The sequence below is a fragment of the Nyctibius grandis genome, chromosome 9 (genome assembly GCF_013368605.1).
Source record: "Nyctibius grandis isolate bNycGra1 chromosome 9, bNycGra1.pri, whole genome shotgun sequence".
NCBI lineage: Eukaryota > Metazoa > Chordata > Aves > Nyctibiiformes > Nyctibiidae > Nyctibius > Nyctibius grandis.
In genome coordinates this window covers 12,240,196-12,259,688 of record NC_090666.1, presented here as the reverse complement: position 1 = coordinate 12,259,688, position 19,493 = coordinate 12,240,196, and the positions used below count along the sequence as shown (strand labels likewise).

The 19,493-nt window shown below is 40.0% G+C and overlaps 1 protein-coding gene across 1 annotated transcript in view; it reads right to left on the bottom strand.

Moving 5' to 3' along the window:
* Window positions 1–17,852, bottom strand: part of ZNF385B (zinc finger protein 385B) — a 144,995-nt gene extending 127,143 nt beyond the window's left edge. The window contains exon 1 of the mRNA XM_068407944.1: window positions 17,552–17,852. Coding sequence (XP_068264045.1) covers window positions 17,552–17,852 — 301 coding nt within the window. The remainder of the gene's footprint in view (window positions 1–17,551) is intronic.
* Window positions 17,853–19,493: the final 1,641 nt, after the last annotated feature.

The window sequence follows — 19,493 nt, the reverse complement described above, 5'->3', positions numbered from 1 at the left end:
GTCAGTTTTTCCACAGCCGAGATGCGTGTCTGCAGTGGGGAAGAAATACTATCTTCATACTGTCGCATACAGTTAGCCATTTCGCCCACAGTAGAATGTGCCATATCATCTTCTCCCCATACTAATATTGACAATGTATGGGTATATGTCGGTGGAGCATTCTTCACAACCTTCCGGAACATGGATCGGTTGCATTCCACTTCATCAGGATCTACAGGATCTACAATGTTCCGTGGGTGTCTATAAATGATCTCTTGCACAGCCAGTTCTCTAAGGTAGTTAATACCTTTTTCTATAGTGGTCCATTTGCTTAGGTGACTCATAACATCATCTTTATAGGGATACCTGCTCTTTACAGCTGACAAGAGTCGCCTCCAGAGACTGACAGTGTTTGACTTTCTTGCGAGCGCTTTATCAATACCACCATCTCTGGACAGGGATCCCAACTGTCTGGCTTCTCTGCCATCCAATTGCATGCTGTCTGCCCCATTATCCCAGCATCGGAGCAACCAGGTAATAATAGGTTCACTGTCATAACGGCTGAAGTCTTTCCTTATATTTCTCAGGTCCTTCAGGGATAAGGAGTGGTAGGTTATCTCTACGTCCGAGTCCTCTTGTGATAGTTCTGCTTTAGAAGGACCTTTCTTCTGTGATGGGTCTGCTTTAAAAGGACGATCGAGGAAACCCCCATCTGTGTCAGGCCCTAACTCTGCCTGAGAAGGGCCCTCACCTGGGTCATATGATGGCTCTGCCTTAGAAGGCTCTGAGTCATCATCCTTCACTTCACGAGCTGATTTCTTTTGGTATTTCTTCCTGGTTACAGGAGCAATTGGCAGAGATTCGATAGATGCTGGAGTCTGAGTAGATGCAGTGGCTGTCTTGGGAGTGCTGAGAGTCTGAGTAGCTACAGTGGCCATCTTGGGGGGTGTAGCAGCTGTGGTACAGGCTGCCGAGGTTTCAGTGGGTTTAGTGGCTGTAGCGGCAGTACACACTGTAGGATCTGAGGCTGTAGCGGCAGTACACACTGTAGGATCTGAGGTGGCTGCATAACACTTACAACTGTCCCTGCACCGATATTTAATCTTATCCCACATCAGAAACACATTCAGGACAACCAAAAATAAAAACATGCCACCTAGACAGCACCATCCTAATTTCGCAAAATCTGGTGGTATCAGCTTGGCAGAAAAGGAGAAGGTGCTATTTCCCGAAGTAAAACTGGAAGTGTAATCATTAACAGAATCAGCTAAAGGATGCCTGGAGCGTGCAGATGAAGTTGCTGCTACTGATTCGCCATTAAAGCTGCCCATCATTGTGTCATAGAGATAAGAGATCGGAATATTAACTGCCCAGTTTATCACAGCATAAATCAGTATCAAACCCCATACCAAAACAATACATTTCGACCAGCGCCCACTGCTAAACTGCATGTAAACATTCATAAGAAGCAAGCAATAACACAGTGCCCACGGCAGGTAAGGCATCATTGCAATACTCAATTGTGAAAGAAACTCCATAAAAAGATGAGATAACACAGCATTCAAAAATGACATCACCATCTTCACTATCTGTTTTAACTTTCCAACCCCTCTTAAATCTCAAAGGAAGAAATCTGATATTATCTCAGCTGAGCTCTCCGGGTCTCCTCCCACCAGAGCCAGGATTCAACTTATCAGAGCAACCTGTTGGAGCTTCTCTCGAGCCCCACGTTGGGCGCCAATGAATCTGTCACGGTTTAAAGCTGGGCCAGCTATTAACCAGGTGGCAGATGTTCTCTGTTAACCCTCTCCCCCCCGCTAAGGGAAAGGGAAAGGGAAAAGGGAGAGAGACTTATGGGTTGGAAAGTTAAAACAGTTTCAATAAACTATAATAATGAAAAAGAATATAATAACAATAATAATAGAAATAACCAAATATATACAAATATGTACAAAACCAAGATCAAGAGCTTGGAAATCCTCCTCAGGCAAAGTTGCTCCCCCAGCATGGGCAGAGGGGAAAATGCAGCAGCTACACCCAGCACGGGCAGAGGGCAAAATGCAATAGCTCTCCTGCCATCACACCTGCAGGCTTTTAACTGGAGATTTGGCAAAGCTGGTACCAATCAGTGGGAGACAGGAGGGCCCCTCCCTCCTGGGCCCCACCTCCAGGAGGCAGTGGGTTAGTGATAAACAGGAAAGTGAGAATGACATGTATGGGATGGAATACCTTGCTGGTCAATCCTGGGTCACCTGCCCCGTCCACTACTCCCTGCAGGTACAACCCCCTTCGGCTCTTTACTCATAAGCAGTGACCTTGGGTTCTCTAAGGCTATTTGGCCTGGTTTGAGCCAAACCAGGACACAAACAAAATTAAGAAAGGACAATAATATTTTTACTTCTTTCTGCCAGATTTTTCCTTGTTTCAGTCAATAGTTATTAACAAAAAAATCTGGTACTACACCACTTTTATATAAGCGTTCTTTATAATCATGTCTACAAAAAAAAAAGAGGATGTTTTCATGACGATTTAATCGCCAGCAAATAAATTTCTGGTGTTCCAGCTTTGGCTTTTCTGAAAGTCTGTGCCCTGCTCACCAGCCAAAGTGACTGAAAAGCTAAAATCTTATTTTCAGAAGTAACCTGTTACACAGGTGCTATTAGTATTTCCTTAAAAAGAGGTTGCTACAAGGATTACTTAATAGAGGATGGATTTTTACTATTCAGAACCTTACTAGAGACGTATCAGGCTTCAGTGGTACCACTAACAAAGCTGGCCACAATACACTAATTGCAATTCCTAACAATAACCTCAGTTCTTTCCAACTAGTCTGCTTTTTCTTGATGAAGTGATTTCTGTGACTCTTTATCCAGATGTGCCACTCTAAAGCCTAGAAATCTTCCTCACCTCTTTATTTTCTCCATATTCCATTTAAGTGTGTTCTGCTGATAAAAAAAAAAAAGCCTCCTCTTCTGTTCACATTTAAATGCTCAGTCCCAGAACTATGGTTTCATTCTACCCATTATAAAACAAAACATTTCAGAATGTCATCGTTGCAAACACCCTAAGCTGAGTGAGAGGAGATTGCACATATGTGAAAATTTTGAATCCCATTCGAGCAGAAAGACACACAATTTTAAGAACTTCCTTCACAGATTTCTTCCCTTCCTCTCTCTACTCACCCTACTATAAAGTATCCTAATGAAAGAAAATGGAGGCCCCTGGGTGGAAGTCACAAGCTTTCAGGTGATATGTTCTGCCTTCTAATTATGTCATTACAGAACACTTGAAGAGAGCAAAAGCGAAACCAGCACATTAGAGACCTGCTCTGTCTCTTCTTCTAGCTCAGTAAAAGTATAAACATTACCCAAGTGAACAGCTAACAAAACAAACGAACAAAATTCCACAAAAGACCCACACCACAATAACCTCAGAAGGCCCTAGACCTGGAAACATCCTTTAATCATCTGAACACAGCTGATCTGAACACAGATCTCATACACCATCCAGAGCAACCACATACACTAACAAGTGGTATCACCAAACACATCAAATCATAAATTCTTGTCCAGTCAAACATCTGACAATTTCACAAGTTGCCTACCAGGAAAAGTTTTGCACTGAGCTTTCACAGTCATATCCTTTCCCTCAGGTAATTCCTATAACACACTCTATGAATTTGAAAATCTCAGTCCTTAAAGAAGCTGTATTTCTCTACTCACAGAGCATTAAAAAGATTTCATCTCCTCCCGAGATCTGCAATGCTCAATCACAGGCAAAAAACTTTTTCAGAGTAGGTCTCAGACCAAGCCAAGGCTAAGGAATTTAGCCTTTCATCTGCCCTAGCTGCTGGTATCAATACAAAACCACTCTCCTTACACCCGTACAAATCAAAAAGTACCCTGCTTTCCTCACTTTAAAAAAAAAAAAAAAATTCCTTACAGGAACAAAAAGCATGCATGAAAGAGGGAAGTTACTCAGTTCATTTTCCCTTCAAAGACATGTTATGAGAACTGCTCAGAGTCCAACAGAACAGAAAGCATATAAAACCACACACAATTTCTTCGCTGAACATTCTGGATGAGACCTCCAGGATATCTCTGGCTCTTTAGCCTACAGACAGGGAAAAACATACAAACTCCAGCTTCAGCAGTAGGGCTTCAACAGGGCTGCCACAGTCAACTATGGTTCTCAGTTTACTCGGTCCTCTGGCAGGAATCATCAGTGACCTTCACTATAAAAAGGCAAATTCAAGATTTCCATGAAGAGCTCGGCTAGACTTGGGTCGCAAAGTCAAGTGATCAACATGGATTGCTCACAACCCCATACCACTTCCCCAGTCATTTTTTCCTTTTAGTTTACAGTATCCTCTTCTCCTTCAAAATCTCCTTGTAACTAACCTTGCAGTAGTGAAGCTGCTATGTCCTGAACACTCTCAAACTGCAAAAGATCAGAATTCATCAGCGTTAATGTATGTAAGGGAGAAGAAATTAAAATTATAGTGCCATGTGATAATTGGCAATCTGATATAGAAATTGTAGAGTTCAGTAGATAACAGTAGATTACCCTACCAGGAAGTGAAGTAGTTTTGTCCAGTGTAATGAGCGCACCAGATCTTGCTTCCCACTTCACCTACCAATGTGAAACGGCAGGAGGGGAAATATGCAACAATGAAGAAACTTGGAAGAGGATGCAAGATCTTTGAAGCTAAAAGCACCTTACAAACAACATCATCTTGGAACAAAGAACTAGCCAGCTTGAAATGTGACAAACTTGTATTCATAGCGATAAAAGGCATGGATAAAAAGAATCCCCAAAAGAATAAAAGGACAAGGAAAGGCATTCTAGCTCAAACACTTAAAGAAATAAAACAAGTTTTATATGTCATGGTAGTGACATGTCACACATTGTTTTCTGAATGTTCGTAACAATATTTTCTGCCTGGTAGTCTTTAAACACATGCTGAAGAATAGCAGGCAAATTTATTCAAAGATCCTAAAATGACAGCAATCTTCTTTCTTAAAGCTGTATAAAAAAAAACAAGCTATCAGTCTGCATCTATTTCGTAACTACAGGATGATCCAAACAACATGGCTTTTGGAAAGGAGCTTTGTTGAAGTGATACTCTGCTGCTCCTTCCAAGCTTCTTTGACAAAGAACAGTAGTCTCCATGGCTTCTACTTGTCTTCCTCCTCCATGATGATGGAATAAGAAATCGGTATACCAGCTTAGGTTTACGTCTGAAGTGAGCTTCTGGAAGCTATGGCCTCCAGCTGCTTCTTTCCTAAGAAGGCACATCAGTAACTGACCAGGATCTCTCCTCAGCACTTGAGAGAGGAAACATTACCAGTTCTAGAGGCCACCACGTCTTCCACACAAAATGCAATGTCAAATTTTGCCCCTTGCAGACAGAACAGAGCAAAGCAGCAAATATTGTATCATAAAAAATGCTTATTGAAGGATCAAGTCAGAATTATGGAGACATATTAAAAAGCAACGCAATTTAAAATTACCTAATATACAAAATAGATTAATGTAAGTTGGACAAAGTAACCCAAATGAAGCCTAAGAGTACACAATGTTAACCACCTTGGTCTTTCATCAATGATAGCGGCTAGTGAGGGAACAGTTAGCAATCTGGCCGAGTTAGAATGCTCTCTTCCAAGAATGAAACATGGGTGAAATTCAATTTATGAATTATATGTATTAAAGGAGCTTTTACAAAGGTAACTACTAACAACTTATTTTGACTCCTATAGATTTCCGAAGAAAGAGCAAAGTTTGTAACGTGTTCTAAAGTTGCTTTCTAAAAAGCATCTCTCCTGAATATTTAGGGTGCTTCACATATATTTTTCAAGTGTATTTTGTCCTTGATCATTAAATAAGCACACAGAGCAAATCAGCATCGAGGGATAGTAATTTTCCATGTCATGAAAAAAAAAGCTTATTGCAAAGTGATATGAAGTATCATAGTCTGTATGAAGTATAACAGGATGACAATGAATTTAATAATTTTATGTCATGAATGACAAATGTATGCTTACAAATGTTATCTGAAAGACTACAACAAAATAGCTCCAAAATGCTATCAGAAATTTAAGTAGTTTAGGTCATTGGGGAGAATTTTCCTTTATTAGGGTCTCCTTAGGTTCCCCACCACAAAGTACATTTTTGGGGTTTTTTTTTGGGTGCAGGGTGTTGTTTTGGGTTTTGTTTTTATCTCCAAAGAACACCTTAGCAGAAGCTATCAGCTTTGACAGAACACCAAAATTCTGGCACTGAACCATAAATTGACCATTACCATAAAAAGAACTGCTAAATGAGAAACCATGTGCTCAGTATAAAACTAATTTCATGCTTTCAAAAGCACACAGTGGCTTCTAGCAAGATAGTGGCCCTGGGACTTGCAAAGACAGATTGGCTAATACAAATGGTGTGTGCTCCTGATGCAGTCTGCTTAGCCAGGCTTTACATGTACTGGCAATAAATGGAAATTCTCGAATCTTCTGTCAAACAAATACACACTTATCTATAACTTTAGAGCTGAAAGCTATAAAACAGCTGCCTCATAAATATATTTAGCAGGAAAACACATGAGCTGTCCTAGTTCCTCATAAAAAAAAAAAACACAGCAGTCTTTACATAGTAAGCATAGACATTTCTATAGCAAACAAGAAAAACATTTTAATAAATATTTTTCAGCATCTTTCCTTCTTTTATTAAAAAAATTGTTATCAGCAAATGCAAATATAATCATAGCAGGTCTCACTGCAAACTAAACAGATTAGCAGAACAGCAATGCTTAATAAGTAACTCAGCTGAACTAATTTTTCGTGTCATGCTATAGGTGAAATTCTCAATAAAAAACTTTTTTGTTTTTAAAAACACATAGGTACAAAGTCTATTTAGTTTATGATAATGCTTCTTTCAAGCTTAAAGATTTACTACTAGAACTTCACGGGCTACCTTTAGCACACTATCTGTTCCCTTAAATAAAACTTACTACACTAAATCTCAAATTTAACTGGTTAGGAAGAAGCAACAGTAATTTTATACCCTTCTCAAAGCAAGCTGTCAGGGCAAATGAATTGCTGGAAGCTATCCGGGGCACGACAGGTCATAACTTTCAATATTAACAATAACAGATATACTCAAGATGTCAAATCCAGTATACAATTTATTTCATTCTTTACTTAGTTTATCTGGAGAATCCGACAGCTCTTGTGTTTTACATATCATTATAACTATAATTTGAGATTTAACAAGCCAGAAAGCAAGCTCCGGTAAGAGGTATTTAGTCACACTGCTAATTAGCTTCTCTCTGTAACAATAATACAGCACCACTGACATGTTCCTAAAACATTTAAAATGCATAGGAAGTCACCTACTGGAAAGATGCCCTCTGCAAACAGCAAGCAAGGAAAGGGAGCTTGACACATATTTAGAGTTACTTTTAATACTGAAATAAGAGGAGAAGAAAAATATGCATTATATGCCTTGCCATTTTTCTTATCTTTTCCACTAGAATAACTAAAATGCAAATGACATGCACACAGAAATAATGCCAAACATGTAAGCATGCACTCTCAATATCATATCACAAAGCAATTCAGTGAAGTTTAATAATAAAAATCATGCTCACCTCTACTGGGAAGTCCACTCCACATTATGGCAATACTATTTAAGCAGCTTAAACAGCAACCAAGTTACATGAACAAAACTTCCAGTATGTGACCAATATGATCTACGGTGCTACAGAGACTTGGCTCCAGCCCTGATCATCTGTGTGACAGTACACTGTTACACCAGGGCACCCTCAAACCTTCCCAGATGCCAGCTTATTGCATTGCTCATTGAAAATCCTTCACACGCTGGCAACATTTTAGGGAAGGACAAGCACACACTGAGTCATTTGTAAAGAAAGCAAAGCAATTTCAGTTCTGTGTCTTCATGCGTACCGAAACACAGAGCACTGTCAAAGTAGAAGTCTGAGTCGAATTTATGCTGAGAAATAGGCAACCCAAGCCTTCATTATCAATGCATGGAATCAGTTACAGTGATCAAATTCAAACAAACCATTAAAAAAAAAGGATATGATTATGAAAGGCTCTACAGATTCAGCTCCAAACCACACAGAATGAAGAATCATCTATCTAGGCTGTGTAAATGTTAAAAATAGCTCTGTCTTTTCTACAATGAACATGAGACAGAGGAGGATCAGTAGCCTGTATTCTGATGAGGTTCGTTATTGGAAAAAAAATCCAGCAATAAAAATTAATGATTCCTTACAGCTTTTCTAAATAAGATTAATTTACAATTATGCAAATGAACAAATAAGTACTTTTAAACCACATAACAGACAAACTCTATTATACATAAACAAATAGGATATCTATTAAAGAGAAGCATAAATATTTGGATGAATTTTAGAATACTGACCCAGCAAAGATCTGTATAGTCCAGCAGATTAAGTATTTGTACCAAAAAAAACCCCAACAACTAAAAGCATGACATTACATGACCAATGACTTTGCCTTTCAAAAACAACAATAACTTTTAATTACTTATTATGAAAAATATCCATGGCTTATTAAATTCATGCTCTTCCTACTCACCCCCAGACTTCCCACTATGTAAATCCTTTTGTCTTTTCAGGTGCTTCGTACGTTTTCTTTCCCAAAAAAGGTAAGAGGGCATATGTCACTGTGCATACTCACACCCACAGAGATACACAGTATAATAAGAATCAGAAGTTATCACAACTAGGTTAAGCTTGCAAAGAAACAGAAAGACATGGGAGTTTTTATTTTAATACCTGTAGAGTTATCCAAATATACTACTGTGTCATTAGACAACTATGAGAGAAATTTTGGCAGGATCTGATCCCAGATGAGGATAGTTACCGTACAGAGAGGGTATCTGATTTACTTTTGCAAGATAAAAATAATTAACAAATCTGACTTTATTTTTTTTTTTTTTTCAGTCATTTTAATACGGAAATCACTGCTGGAAATGCACACTGAATAAAAACGACATCTCTGCATTTATAGATCCCTTTTCATCTCAGCTGTCTATACTTGTAAAATCTCCAGGCCATTGCCTGGGCTGCTTAAATGACAAGGGATCCCCCCCAACCTGAGCAGAAGTTGTGTCATCACCACTCCTGCAGCCACTCTCAGCTTGAAATCATGGCTGGTGAGCAGCTGTATTTTTGGTCCTAGAGTCTAGAACATCTGATTATCTCATGTCTTAAATGCTGGTTCTTTACCACAGCATAACTGCCCCTGAAGACAGGTTAAACTCCCCAGGAAGGAATTTTGCAGAGAATTTTGATACAAGAATATATTTATGCAAACTAGTGGCGAAGAGTGCCAACAGTGGGAGCCAATTTTATCTTGAAACCTTTCCCCACTCCACCTAAAGCACCATCCCCCATAAACCTCTTTTTTCATGCTAGCCACATACTCCATTTTTTTTTGCTTACAAATGTCATTCATGTGCTCTCCACCTCCAAGAGAATGAAGTAGAGGCTACAAATGAATAATTGATCTGATAAATTTTACCAGCTTCAAAAAAGGTTGGGTTGTCTTTTTTCAATTAGGATATTTCCAATTTCCATTTGGAAAATTTTGCTCTAATGCAACTTGACAATTACTTAAAAACAGTCACAGAATCACAGAATCAATCAGGTTGGAAGAGACCTCAGGGATCATCGAGTCCAACCATTGCCCTGACACCACCATGTCAACTAGACCATGGCACTGAGTGCCATGTCCAGTCTTTTCTTAAACACATCCAGAGATGGTGATTCCACCACCTCCCTGGGCAGCCCATTCCAATGTCTAATAACCCTTTCTGAAAAGAAAATCTTCCTAATGTCCAACCTGAACCTCCACTGGCGAAGCTTGAGGCTGTGTCCTCTTGTCTTATCGCTAGTTGCCTGGGAGAAGAGGACAACTCCCACTTCACTACAACCTCTCTTCAGGTAGTTGTAGACTGCAATAAGGTCACCTCGGAGCCTCCTCTTCTCCAGGCTAAACAACCCCAGCTCCCTCAGACGTTCCTCGTAGGTCAGACCCTCCAGACCCTTCACCAGCTTGGTCGCCCTCCTCTGGACTTGCTCCAACACCTCAACATCTTTCTTGAAGTGCGGGGCCCAGAACTGGACACAGTATTCAAGGTGTGGCCTCACCAGTGTCAAGTACAGAGGGATGATCACTTCCCTAGACCAGCTGGCTACACTATTCCTAATAGAGGCCAGGATGCCATTGGCCTTCTTGGCCACCTGGGCACACTGCTGGCTTATGTTTAGCCAGCTGTCAATCAGCACCCCCAAGTCAACCTCAATGAAATAACAATTTTCCACTTTTTTTCTTGAAGACTATAAGTAAGTACACATATTATCTACTTATTTTTTATGAATTTTACCAGTGCTTTCACAGTGCAGCTACTCAAACGCAGGATAAAGTGTTATAGATAGTTTGTAGTTATCAGGAAACAAGACACCATCTTTGATGTCAGCTCTGTCCCTTCATATTAACTCTCATCACCAACAACATTTTGTAAGGAGTATGAAGTGCACCAAAACAATACAATAAATTCCCTCAATTTCAGAGCAGCTAATCATGACTGCTGTGAAAGAAAAATAGCAATCACTTATCATAAATAGATTTCATTTTGTATGAAAAATGTTGACTTACGTAACATTACATATTACTTAAGTAAGCTGTGGAAGATACTCAAGTGATGAAAAGAATATGGACCAATCTACCAAACGCAATATTGTTCAAAAGACCACTGAATATAAAAAGAAGTCAATGTGCCCTGTAGTGAGAAGTGAAATACTAACCGTTTCTCAACAGCTCACTAATCTAAGTTGCATTACAGGAACATAACTTACTATTATTATTATATTGGAGAAAGGTAATAGTCTTGTTCTTGAGCAAAAGACTCTAACCTTATCCAAACAGAGTAGCAAAATAGGATAGCAAAACAGGGAGCAGCCTCCCTTTCACACAGGGGCAGAGGGAGAAATCCCCGAGGCGTCGCTCCACTTTGTGCCCCCATAGCAGTAGCTTTTTTCAGCTTTCCAAAAGGTTGGGCTGTAGGCAGCAGATGTGGAAGGCAAAAAAAGCTCTAACCTTCTAGAAGTCTAAAAAAAGTTTTGGCATAACACAAAAAGAGTCAGCTCACAGTGCTTTCTACTGTTCTCCTCCTCCTCCTCCTCTTCTCTGTAGTGTTACGCAGCAACTCTACAGCTATGCACACACGCATTTCGTAGGACTCAGCTCACAAACTTTTTCAAGATACTTTTGGTTGTTGCTTAGCATTCCTCTGAGTACTTGGTAGAATAATTAATAAAGATCTTCTGTAATAAAAGTCAGATTACCCTTGGTTTTTTTTAGAAAAATGAAAGACAAACATTGATAAGGAATTTGAAGACCTAGATCAAGAGGCTTAAAGTAAACAAAAATTCTGTTCTCCATTAAGCTGGCACAAACCAGTCTTAGATGGCAGCTAAGCTACCTGTCAGAAAGCTAATCTTGGCCCAGCTAAGGATTCAAACCTACACACAAAGACCTCCATTTAGGATCAGATTCTTCTGACAATTAAAAACCAAGGAAAAACTCCACTGAAATCAGAGTAATGGACTGCAGTTTCATTCTGTTTTAACAGACCGTGGTTTAGTCCTGCACTGACCTAGTCACCTGGCAAAGTAATTTCTTTACAGTTTCATTTATTAAAAAAAAAAAAAAAAAAAAATTCTTCCTCATATGCACCAAGCCAAAGGCGAGTGTGTGGATTTAAGGCTAGCTGGATTATTTTCAGAATAATTTCTCAATGTCTACCAATAATCAGTTTTACTTTTTCAGAGAAAGAAAAAGTCAAATGCTTAGAAAAATAATTATTAATCTAAATTAGATGTTTAAGAAGGTCCTTTTCATTAGACATAGTTGAAGACACTGTTCACACTTCCTAGCTCTAGACATTTGGCAAACTAATACTCAAGTTAGCTATATAGTCCATGAATCCTTTGAAGGATAATTCTGAGCGCTTTAACTGTAAGCCTCCCTGCCTCCATTAACTTGAAAGGATGCCTAAACTTCCAACTTCATACAGCATCGCACAAGGAGGCAAAGCAGTTCTAATCTCTGTTGCCAAAAGTGAAGAAAATCTGCCTTCTCCATACTCCCTTGTTCTCCTCCCATATCCAAGGTTGCTGTTTTACCTTCTCCCTTGTGCTAGCATTACCAGGCCCATTTTGTGACCTGATTTAAGTTATGAACACCACAGAAGTCTAGTCATTTATGTATTTATTTTGCTAGTTTAACAAATCCCTGGCTGTCATTGCTGTGAGCCAGATCACACAACTGTGTGTTGACAGTCTCTCAGGAAATCATCCTGTGATTATTTCCTCAGTATCACAGGGGAACACATTAACTTGTAGGACTGTTCCCTACAAACAGTCACAGCACTGGGGCCCACAGCATTTCCAAAGCTGTCCTACAAGGTCAGAGATTTCAAGAGCACAAAGGCAGAGCTGCTACCAGAATATACTGCCAGAGGACTGACATCCCAATCTCACTTCCAGCCAGAGCCACAGAAAGATCTTCAAACGGGCATTAATGAGCGGTGTTTGGACCCTAAAGCACATTTGCTGTTTAAAACAGCTTAGGACCCAGGAAAAAGTGACTCTGCTTTGCTCGCTTCTAGAATTTGGGCACTTTCTGTAACAAAAATGAACCTACCCTACCCATTTCCAGGGATCTGTAAAATTTGTACGTTGATAGGTTATTTCTAGTACACTCACTCTTAAAACTACACCAACCGTTCCCATGTTAGCGTGAGGGCAAAGGAGAGAGAATCAGGAGATTCACCACGAGGTACCACCCCAGGGAACAAGTGATGAGAATTCGTGGAGCAAAATCGGTGCCTTCTCCAAATGAGAACTGGGAGGAATATAACAAAGTCATCCACAAAACTGGCCACAGCATATAGAAACACACACCTCGCTGCTGTCCCTACAGATCTCTTGCTTCATAAAAAAGGCTCAGGAAAACAGCAGCAGCAGAACCAGCCCGCGGCCCGCCGGCCCCGCGGCCCGCCGGCCCATGGCGCGGGCTGCAGCACCACCGCGTGGCGGCCTGGCGAGGCGCAGCCGCCCCGCCCGCCGCGGGCTGCCCCCGCCCGGCGCTGCTTCCTGAGCAGGTGACACATCAGCTGTCTGTTCGCAGGTAAGGAGGCGAGCAATCTTCAATGAGCCAAGTTCGTACCATACTCTCAAAAATGGTTCCTCCCCCTCAGAAGGGCAGATACCTTAGCCCTTGTTTTGGGGTGGCAGGTGGGATTCCAGGTGCCCCGAGAAGCCGTGACCTGACCCACGGCTCCCGCCACTGCAGGCTCCAGCAAGACGTGCTGATGAACAGCTTTCAACAGGCCCACTCCAAAATGCATTTCCCCAGGGCTGCAAGAAACTACCCTTTCTTTTCCTGCTTATAAGAAATAACTGAAATAATTTCCAATGCAAGCTGCAGAAGCAAATACACACTTTCTTGTTTTCCTGAAACTTGATTTATTTCCTTCTGGCAGAAGCCTGGCCGTACGTCAGATATGCCTGGCACAAAGGTAGGGATAGCCCTTGGGAATGGTATCACTGACAAACTTCAGCCTGAGCTGCAGTAAGACAGGATGGATACAAACGGTAATGAACCATCACTGACATAAGCAATGGCAAAGGCTCTAACATCGTGAGCAATATACTTTCCCAATAGAATATTGTTTTCTTCACACGCAATTTTTAACACCAGTCCAAAGAAAATGAGGAGTTCAATGAATGGATCAAATCACCAAAGCCGCCTCATTTAGTAAATTAATTTCTTGATTTGGTCAATATAAAGAAAAGCAGCTGTAAACTTTATTTTATATGCAATTTTAGTTGCTGTGAAGTAACTGAAATTGCAGGTACAGGTACAACAGCAACATAGCTTCTAGATTTCAGTAATGGGGTGGAGGAGGCAAAATAAACAAATGCCTATAGAAACAGAGTAGGCTTTTTAGAAAAATATGTTGCTAAATACCTTTTGAAATGCTATTACAATCGTACCCTTACTCTAAATATAAAGAAGTAACTTTAAAGTTATCTCTAAAAAGGTATTTAGACTTTAAGTATATAAAACATCCTCATCTATACATTGCAGAGTATTGTTGCCAAGACCTGGAATTCCACAGTTAACAAATCTTAGTAAACTTTTCAATAGGGGTACAAGAAGGACCATTACTTATTACTAAAAGTTACGAGCAACAAATTGAGGTTATAGTTGTAAAACACAGCAGAAGTCAACAATTAAAAGGATGCCTTATAACAACCTGAGGTCACCTGTCACAGAGAGGACCTCAGAAGAGGATAAATATGAAAATATGTCTCATGACTCCTTTGTGTTCATCCCCATTTGAAAGAAAGTCCACCAAGAGCCAAGGAGGCTGGAGGCAGTGATGGTGCACAGATCAGTTCTGTCACACAGGATTGAGACAGTTCTGGCAGGTCTGTAATCCTGGTTTCTGTACCATCGATGAATATTTATAGTCATGTATATTTTACAGTCACCTTATTTTCCAGCAGGAATATTATTAATTTCTCATTTAACTTATGAAGACAGAGGAAAACTCCAATTACAGATTAGCAGGAATCTTCGCAGAAAGCTTCCTGAGGTGTGCTGAACTGTCACTACCTGGTTCATTAGAAGGGGATGTAGTTATAACAATGAAGTATGAAAGGGGCTATTTGCTTCCTTCACACGTGGAATAAAGTCTGTTCACTGGTTGGGTGAGATGAATATAATTGTTCTCTTACCATCTGCACTATTAATTCTGTTTACAATGTCAGCCAAAGAAATGGGAAAGGCAGACTCCCATTACAAGGGGTAATAACACTCCAGAGGACTTGGATTAAACTGAGCCTGGATAATGTCAATTTATAAGAAAATTAATTTCTGCTTATTTTTGGAGAGTGTTCTTTGAGAACTACTTTTCAGTAAACCTCGTTCTCCTACTGGCTCTTAAGCAGTATATTAAATTTTCTATGCAATAATAATAATAAACTGCCTACACAAGGCATTTCCTTCTTCTGAATGCTATGAAACCAACGTCCTTCAGCTATGAAAACAGAATGCCTATTTCAACATGCACTGGATAGACCAGCATAACTAGTATATAACTAGGATATAGTCTAATACAGAGATCAGTGAACAAAGCACAAAGAAACAAGAATTTTAACTCCTAAGCTACACAGTAACCCCAAAGCATGTGTTCCAGCAAATGTAAAATATTTCCAGCATCAGAGCATTCTTTGAGCCATGGTACCAGAGCATCAGCTGCAATCCCCAGGAATCAAGAGAGGTTCTTGATTCTTGATCAAGCAGGTCAAGAGAGGTTCTCCTCCTCCCCCTCTACTCTGCCCTGGTGAGGCCGCATCTGGAATATTGTGTCCAGTTCTGGGCACCTCAGTTCAAGAAGGACAGGGAACTGCTAGAGAGAGTCCAGCGCAGAGCCACGAAGATGATTAAGGGAGTGGAACATCTCCCTTATGAGGAGAGGCTGAGGGAGCTGGGTCTCTTTAGCTTGGAGAAGAGGAGACTGAGGGGTGACCTCATTAATGTTTATAAATATGTAAAGGGCAAGTGTCATGAGGATGGAGCCAGGCTCTTCTCAGTGACATCCCTTGACAGGACAAGGGGCAATGGGTGCAAGCTGGAACACAGGAGGTTCCACAGAAATATGAGGAAAAACTTCTTTACGGTGAGGGTGACCGAACACTGGAACAGGCTGCCCAGAGAGGTTGTGGAGTCTCCTTCTCTGGAGACATTCAAAACCCGCCTGGACGCGTTCCTGTGTGATATGGTCTAGGCAATCCTGCTCCGGCAGGGGGATTGGACTAGATGATCTTTCGAGGTCCCTTCCAATCCCTAACATTCTGTGATTCTGTGAATGACTGCAAAGACATCAAATGCAGGGGTCCAGCTAACAAAGTATGATACAAACATTTCAAATTTTTTGTATCAACACACAGAGGAATTTAAATTAAATTAGAATGTCTCACAGATATTAAGTTACTTCAATAACACACACAATTAAGTAATTTAGGTGTTATTCAACAGGAATTTAATCTTTTGGACCACAGCCTTTAGACCTAAGTGATACCGTTACACTATTTGGTTCTAAACGAAACAAAACAATACCACAGATGTCAAGAAAAGTCACGTTCAGTCAACAAGAATCAAAATCAGAGGAAAAAAAAAAGCTTAACCCTTTAATGCAGTTTAACTATTTCTATTAAAAAAAAAAAGCAAACCCAAAGCAAATCCCCTCATGTGGCTAATAAAAACATTCTCTAATAAAATCAATAAAACTTTTTTCATGAAGATTGGAGATCTGTTACTTCATCAATACCAAATGTTAATAAGCAGCAACTTTTGCTTCTTCTAGACAATGATTCCTTAAACCTGCAGCATTTTATTTATCTCAGAACCAGAAAGGATGACTTGCTATACTTGCTTGACATGTAAAGAATACTTAAGATCAACTTTGGCCATTTTGGATTCTACAGAATGTCAAACCCCCCTGAATTTTCTTTAACAAAATAAATGGAAAGGAAGAAAGAAAGTATCTATTTCAACTATCAGTAGGAAAAGCATCTTTAAAGTGCTCTAACAAATTTTCTTCAATGCTGTTGGAACATCACAGGAAAAGGATAATCCTGCAGCAAAATCCTTAGACTATGAACATCAAAGCAAGAGACCATATAGCATACCAGGAGCCCTTAAAAAAGGGAAGGAGAGTCACAACATCCTTACCCTTACAACCATACAAGATTGAATCATTTGTTCCATGAGTTCACTTTCTTATATGCGTAGAGAAGGAAAGAAATACTACATTTTTCTTGGAATAGCTATGAGCTAACACTGAAATAATAAAAAAAAAACCACACAACAAAAAAGGGCATTATGTGCTTTGCACCTTTACATGATGCATGTTAAATGCATTTTGCCCAAGCATTTGGGACCTTTGTTTTGCCCAGTAAGTAAGAAGCATTATTTCAAATTACTTCTCACTTGAATGAGAGTAAATAAAACCGGACCACTGAAAACAGAAACAACGAAAGGGCCAGGCCTGCAAATTCCAGCTCTCCTCCTCCTCCTCTTTCCACCACTACATTTCTTTTAAAAGTTTCTCCTGTACCCATAGCATCCTTCCAGAACTTTGTTTTGGGAACAAAAGCAGATGACAAAATACAGATGACTATTTGAATCCACAACAGCTACTTTTAAATAGACCATATCTCAACTACACAGGGTCCAACATAGCCATTAATCACTGATTAACACAATATTGCATTAATACAAGTTGGCTTCACAGGAAAAGAAATATACCAGTAGTTCTGAGCATGGCAAAATATTATTAACTACTGGTATTAATCTATATTAAGTTTAATGGTTGTGTTGGGTGAGGAAAGTAGAGCTTAAAAGCTTCCTCAGATCTCTTGACCAAAATCCAGCATCTCATACTGATCATGTACCTGTGCTTGTACTTGCAAACAAAGCGCCAGGAGCTGTACTTGTCGGGAGTTTTCCATTATTTAGCTGCTTCACTCTTTTCAGGTGAGACTTCCCATTGTAATGAACTTGAGCTTGTGCTGCAGAGTTCAGCTGTATATTGCACACTTCGCAGAAGGAAAACAGTATCTTCTTTTTTTCTTTGCTTAATTGATAGTCCTGTCTGTCATTCCTCAGTCCTTTTTCTTCAAAGCCCCATAGAACAGCTGGCTGATTCATAATCCCATCTTCAAAGACGTGCTCAGGACTTAATGGACGCTTCATACCTATAAAGCAAACAGACAAAATTGTTACTAGAATGCAACTAATCATACTTACTACTAAATCAGCATTTTCTTTTTTAAAATGCTGTACAACATGAACCAAAGACAAGTTCCAACAAATAAGGTTCCAAATTGCAGAGGCATCGCTTAATAAATACACGCATTTGTGACATACCGCAGAGCTCAGAAATAATAAGTTGGCAATGTATCACAGTCTGCGCACGGCAACAACTCACAACAACTCATTATTTTGTTCTGCAAGCTCTCTATTTTAAAGTAGGTTTATTATTGCGTCTCTGGCAGAGGTTAAGATTGTTTTCAAATATATTTCCTCTGTCTCACTAAACACTGGTTCCAGAGCTTTTCACTTTCCAATGCCCATAGCAGTACCCACTGCCCCAAATACAATTATTCAACAAAAAGGATGCTGACGAGATGTTACCGAAACACTGGAAGACAGTGGACCGTTCAAGTGCGACTAATGAATACTTTCCACATATATATACACCCAAAGCTTCAGTCTTCAAACAAGCATTAAGATGCTGTCTATGGTAGTCCGTCAATACCTTCACAATTAAAACAGATAAATACAGAGAAATGCCAGCTAGAAGTTAGTCTTGTGGGAGCTACACAAATACACAGTAAGTGACAGGCCCTGGACAACAATCCAAGAGCCTGAAATATGCACTTATCCCTAGAGAATAAAAACCTCATCATGATAAATGAACCAAGCTGCACAAAGAACAGTTCTATATATCTGGGGAGGAGGTGTGTAGGTGTGTATTTTATTTAAGGTATGCTGCTAAACCAGTAGAGAAGAAGGGGGGAGGGCTCTCTATAAGGGGGAGAAGGGTCTAGAGTAACTCAGATAGAAAATATTTCTGTTTTCTTGGCTAAACAACTTGCTGTTTACAGTTCATTCTTTCCCACCACCTCCCAAACATTCTGGATCAGCCGAAGGCTGTCTCAGGGAGCCATGCAGAAGAGCTCTTTCCAGGCAAGAGTGCACCTATATTCAACTTTCAGAAGCGATGAGGCTTCAAATTCGAGGTCCCTTTTTCAGCCCAGGAACCAGAGCAGCAGAGATCTTTGTGCATGCCACCACTCTGCAAGACAGGAGGAATGAGAAGAGACCACACCTCCACACACACAAAACAAAACACAGAAGCAGTCGTAGCAATCCTCCCCAGAACAGTGGGGTATTTGCAAGCAATACTACAATATTCCTCTCGTTATCCAGACAAGTATATTACCGGGAGAAAGTCTGTTTGGTTCTTTAGCATAGGTATGTAAATGGAAACAACTTCAGAAATAGGTTATTTAAAGAGACATTTATATGGGGGGATGGAGTTTTTCATCACATTCCTAACTCCAGCCCATGCTTCAAGTTTTAGCATTTGTACAATTTCCTCCTCAAGCATGGTTCACTGACCAAGTATTCTAAATAAACAGAGTTCATAGTTGTAGTCATATATTTGTTTCATACAACTAACAGTTCTGTCATCAAATAAACAAAAAATACCAACAATACATTAAGATATACATCACATCAAACAGGATGACCATGAGCCAGCAGTGTGCCCTTGTGGCCAAGAAGGCCAATGGCAGCCTGGGGTGTATTAGAAGGGGTGTGGTCAGCAGG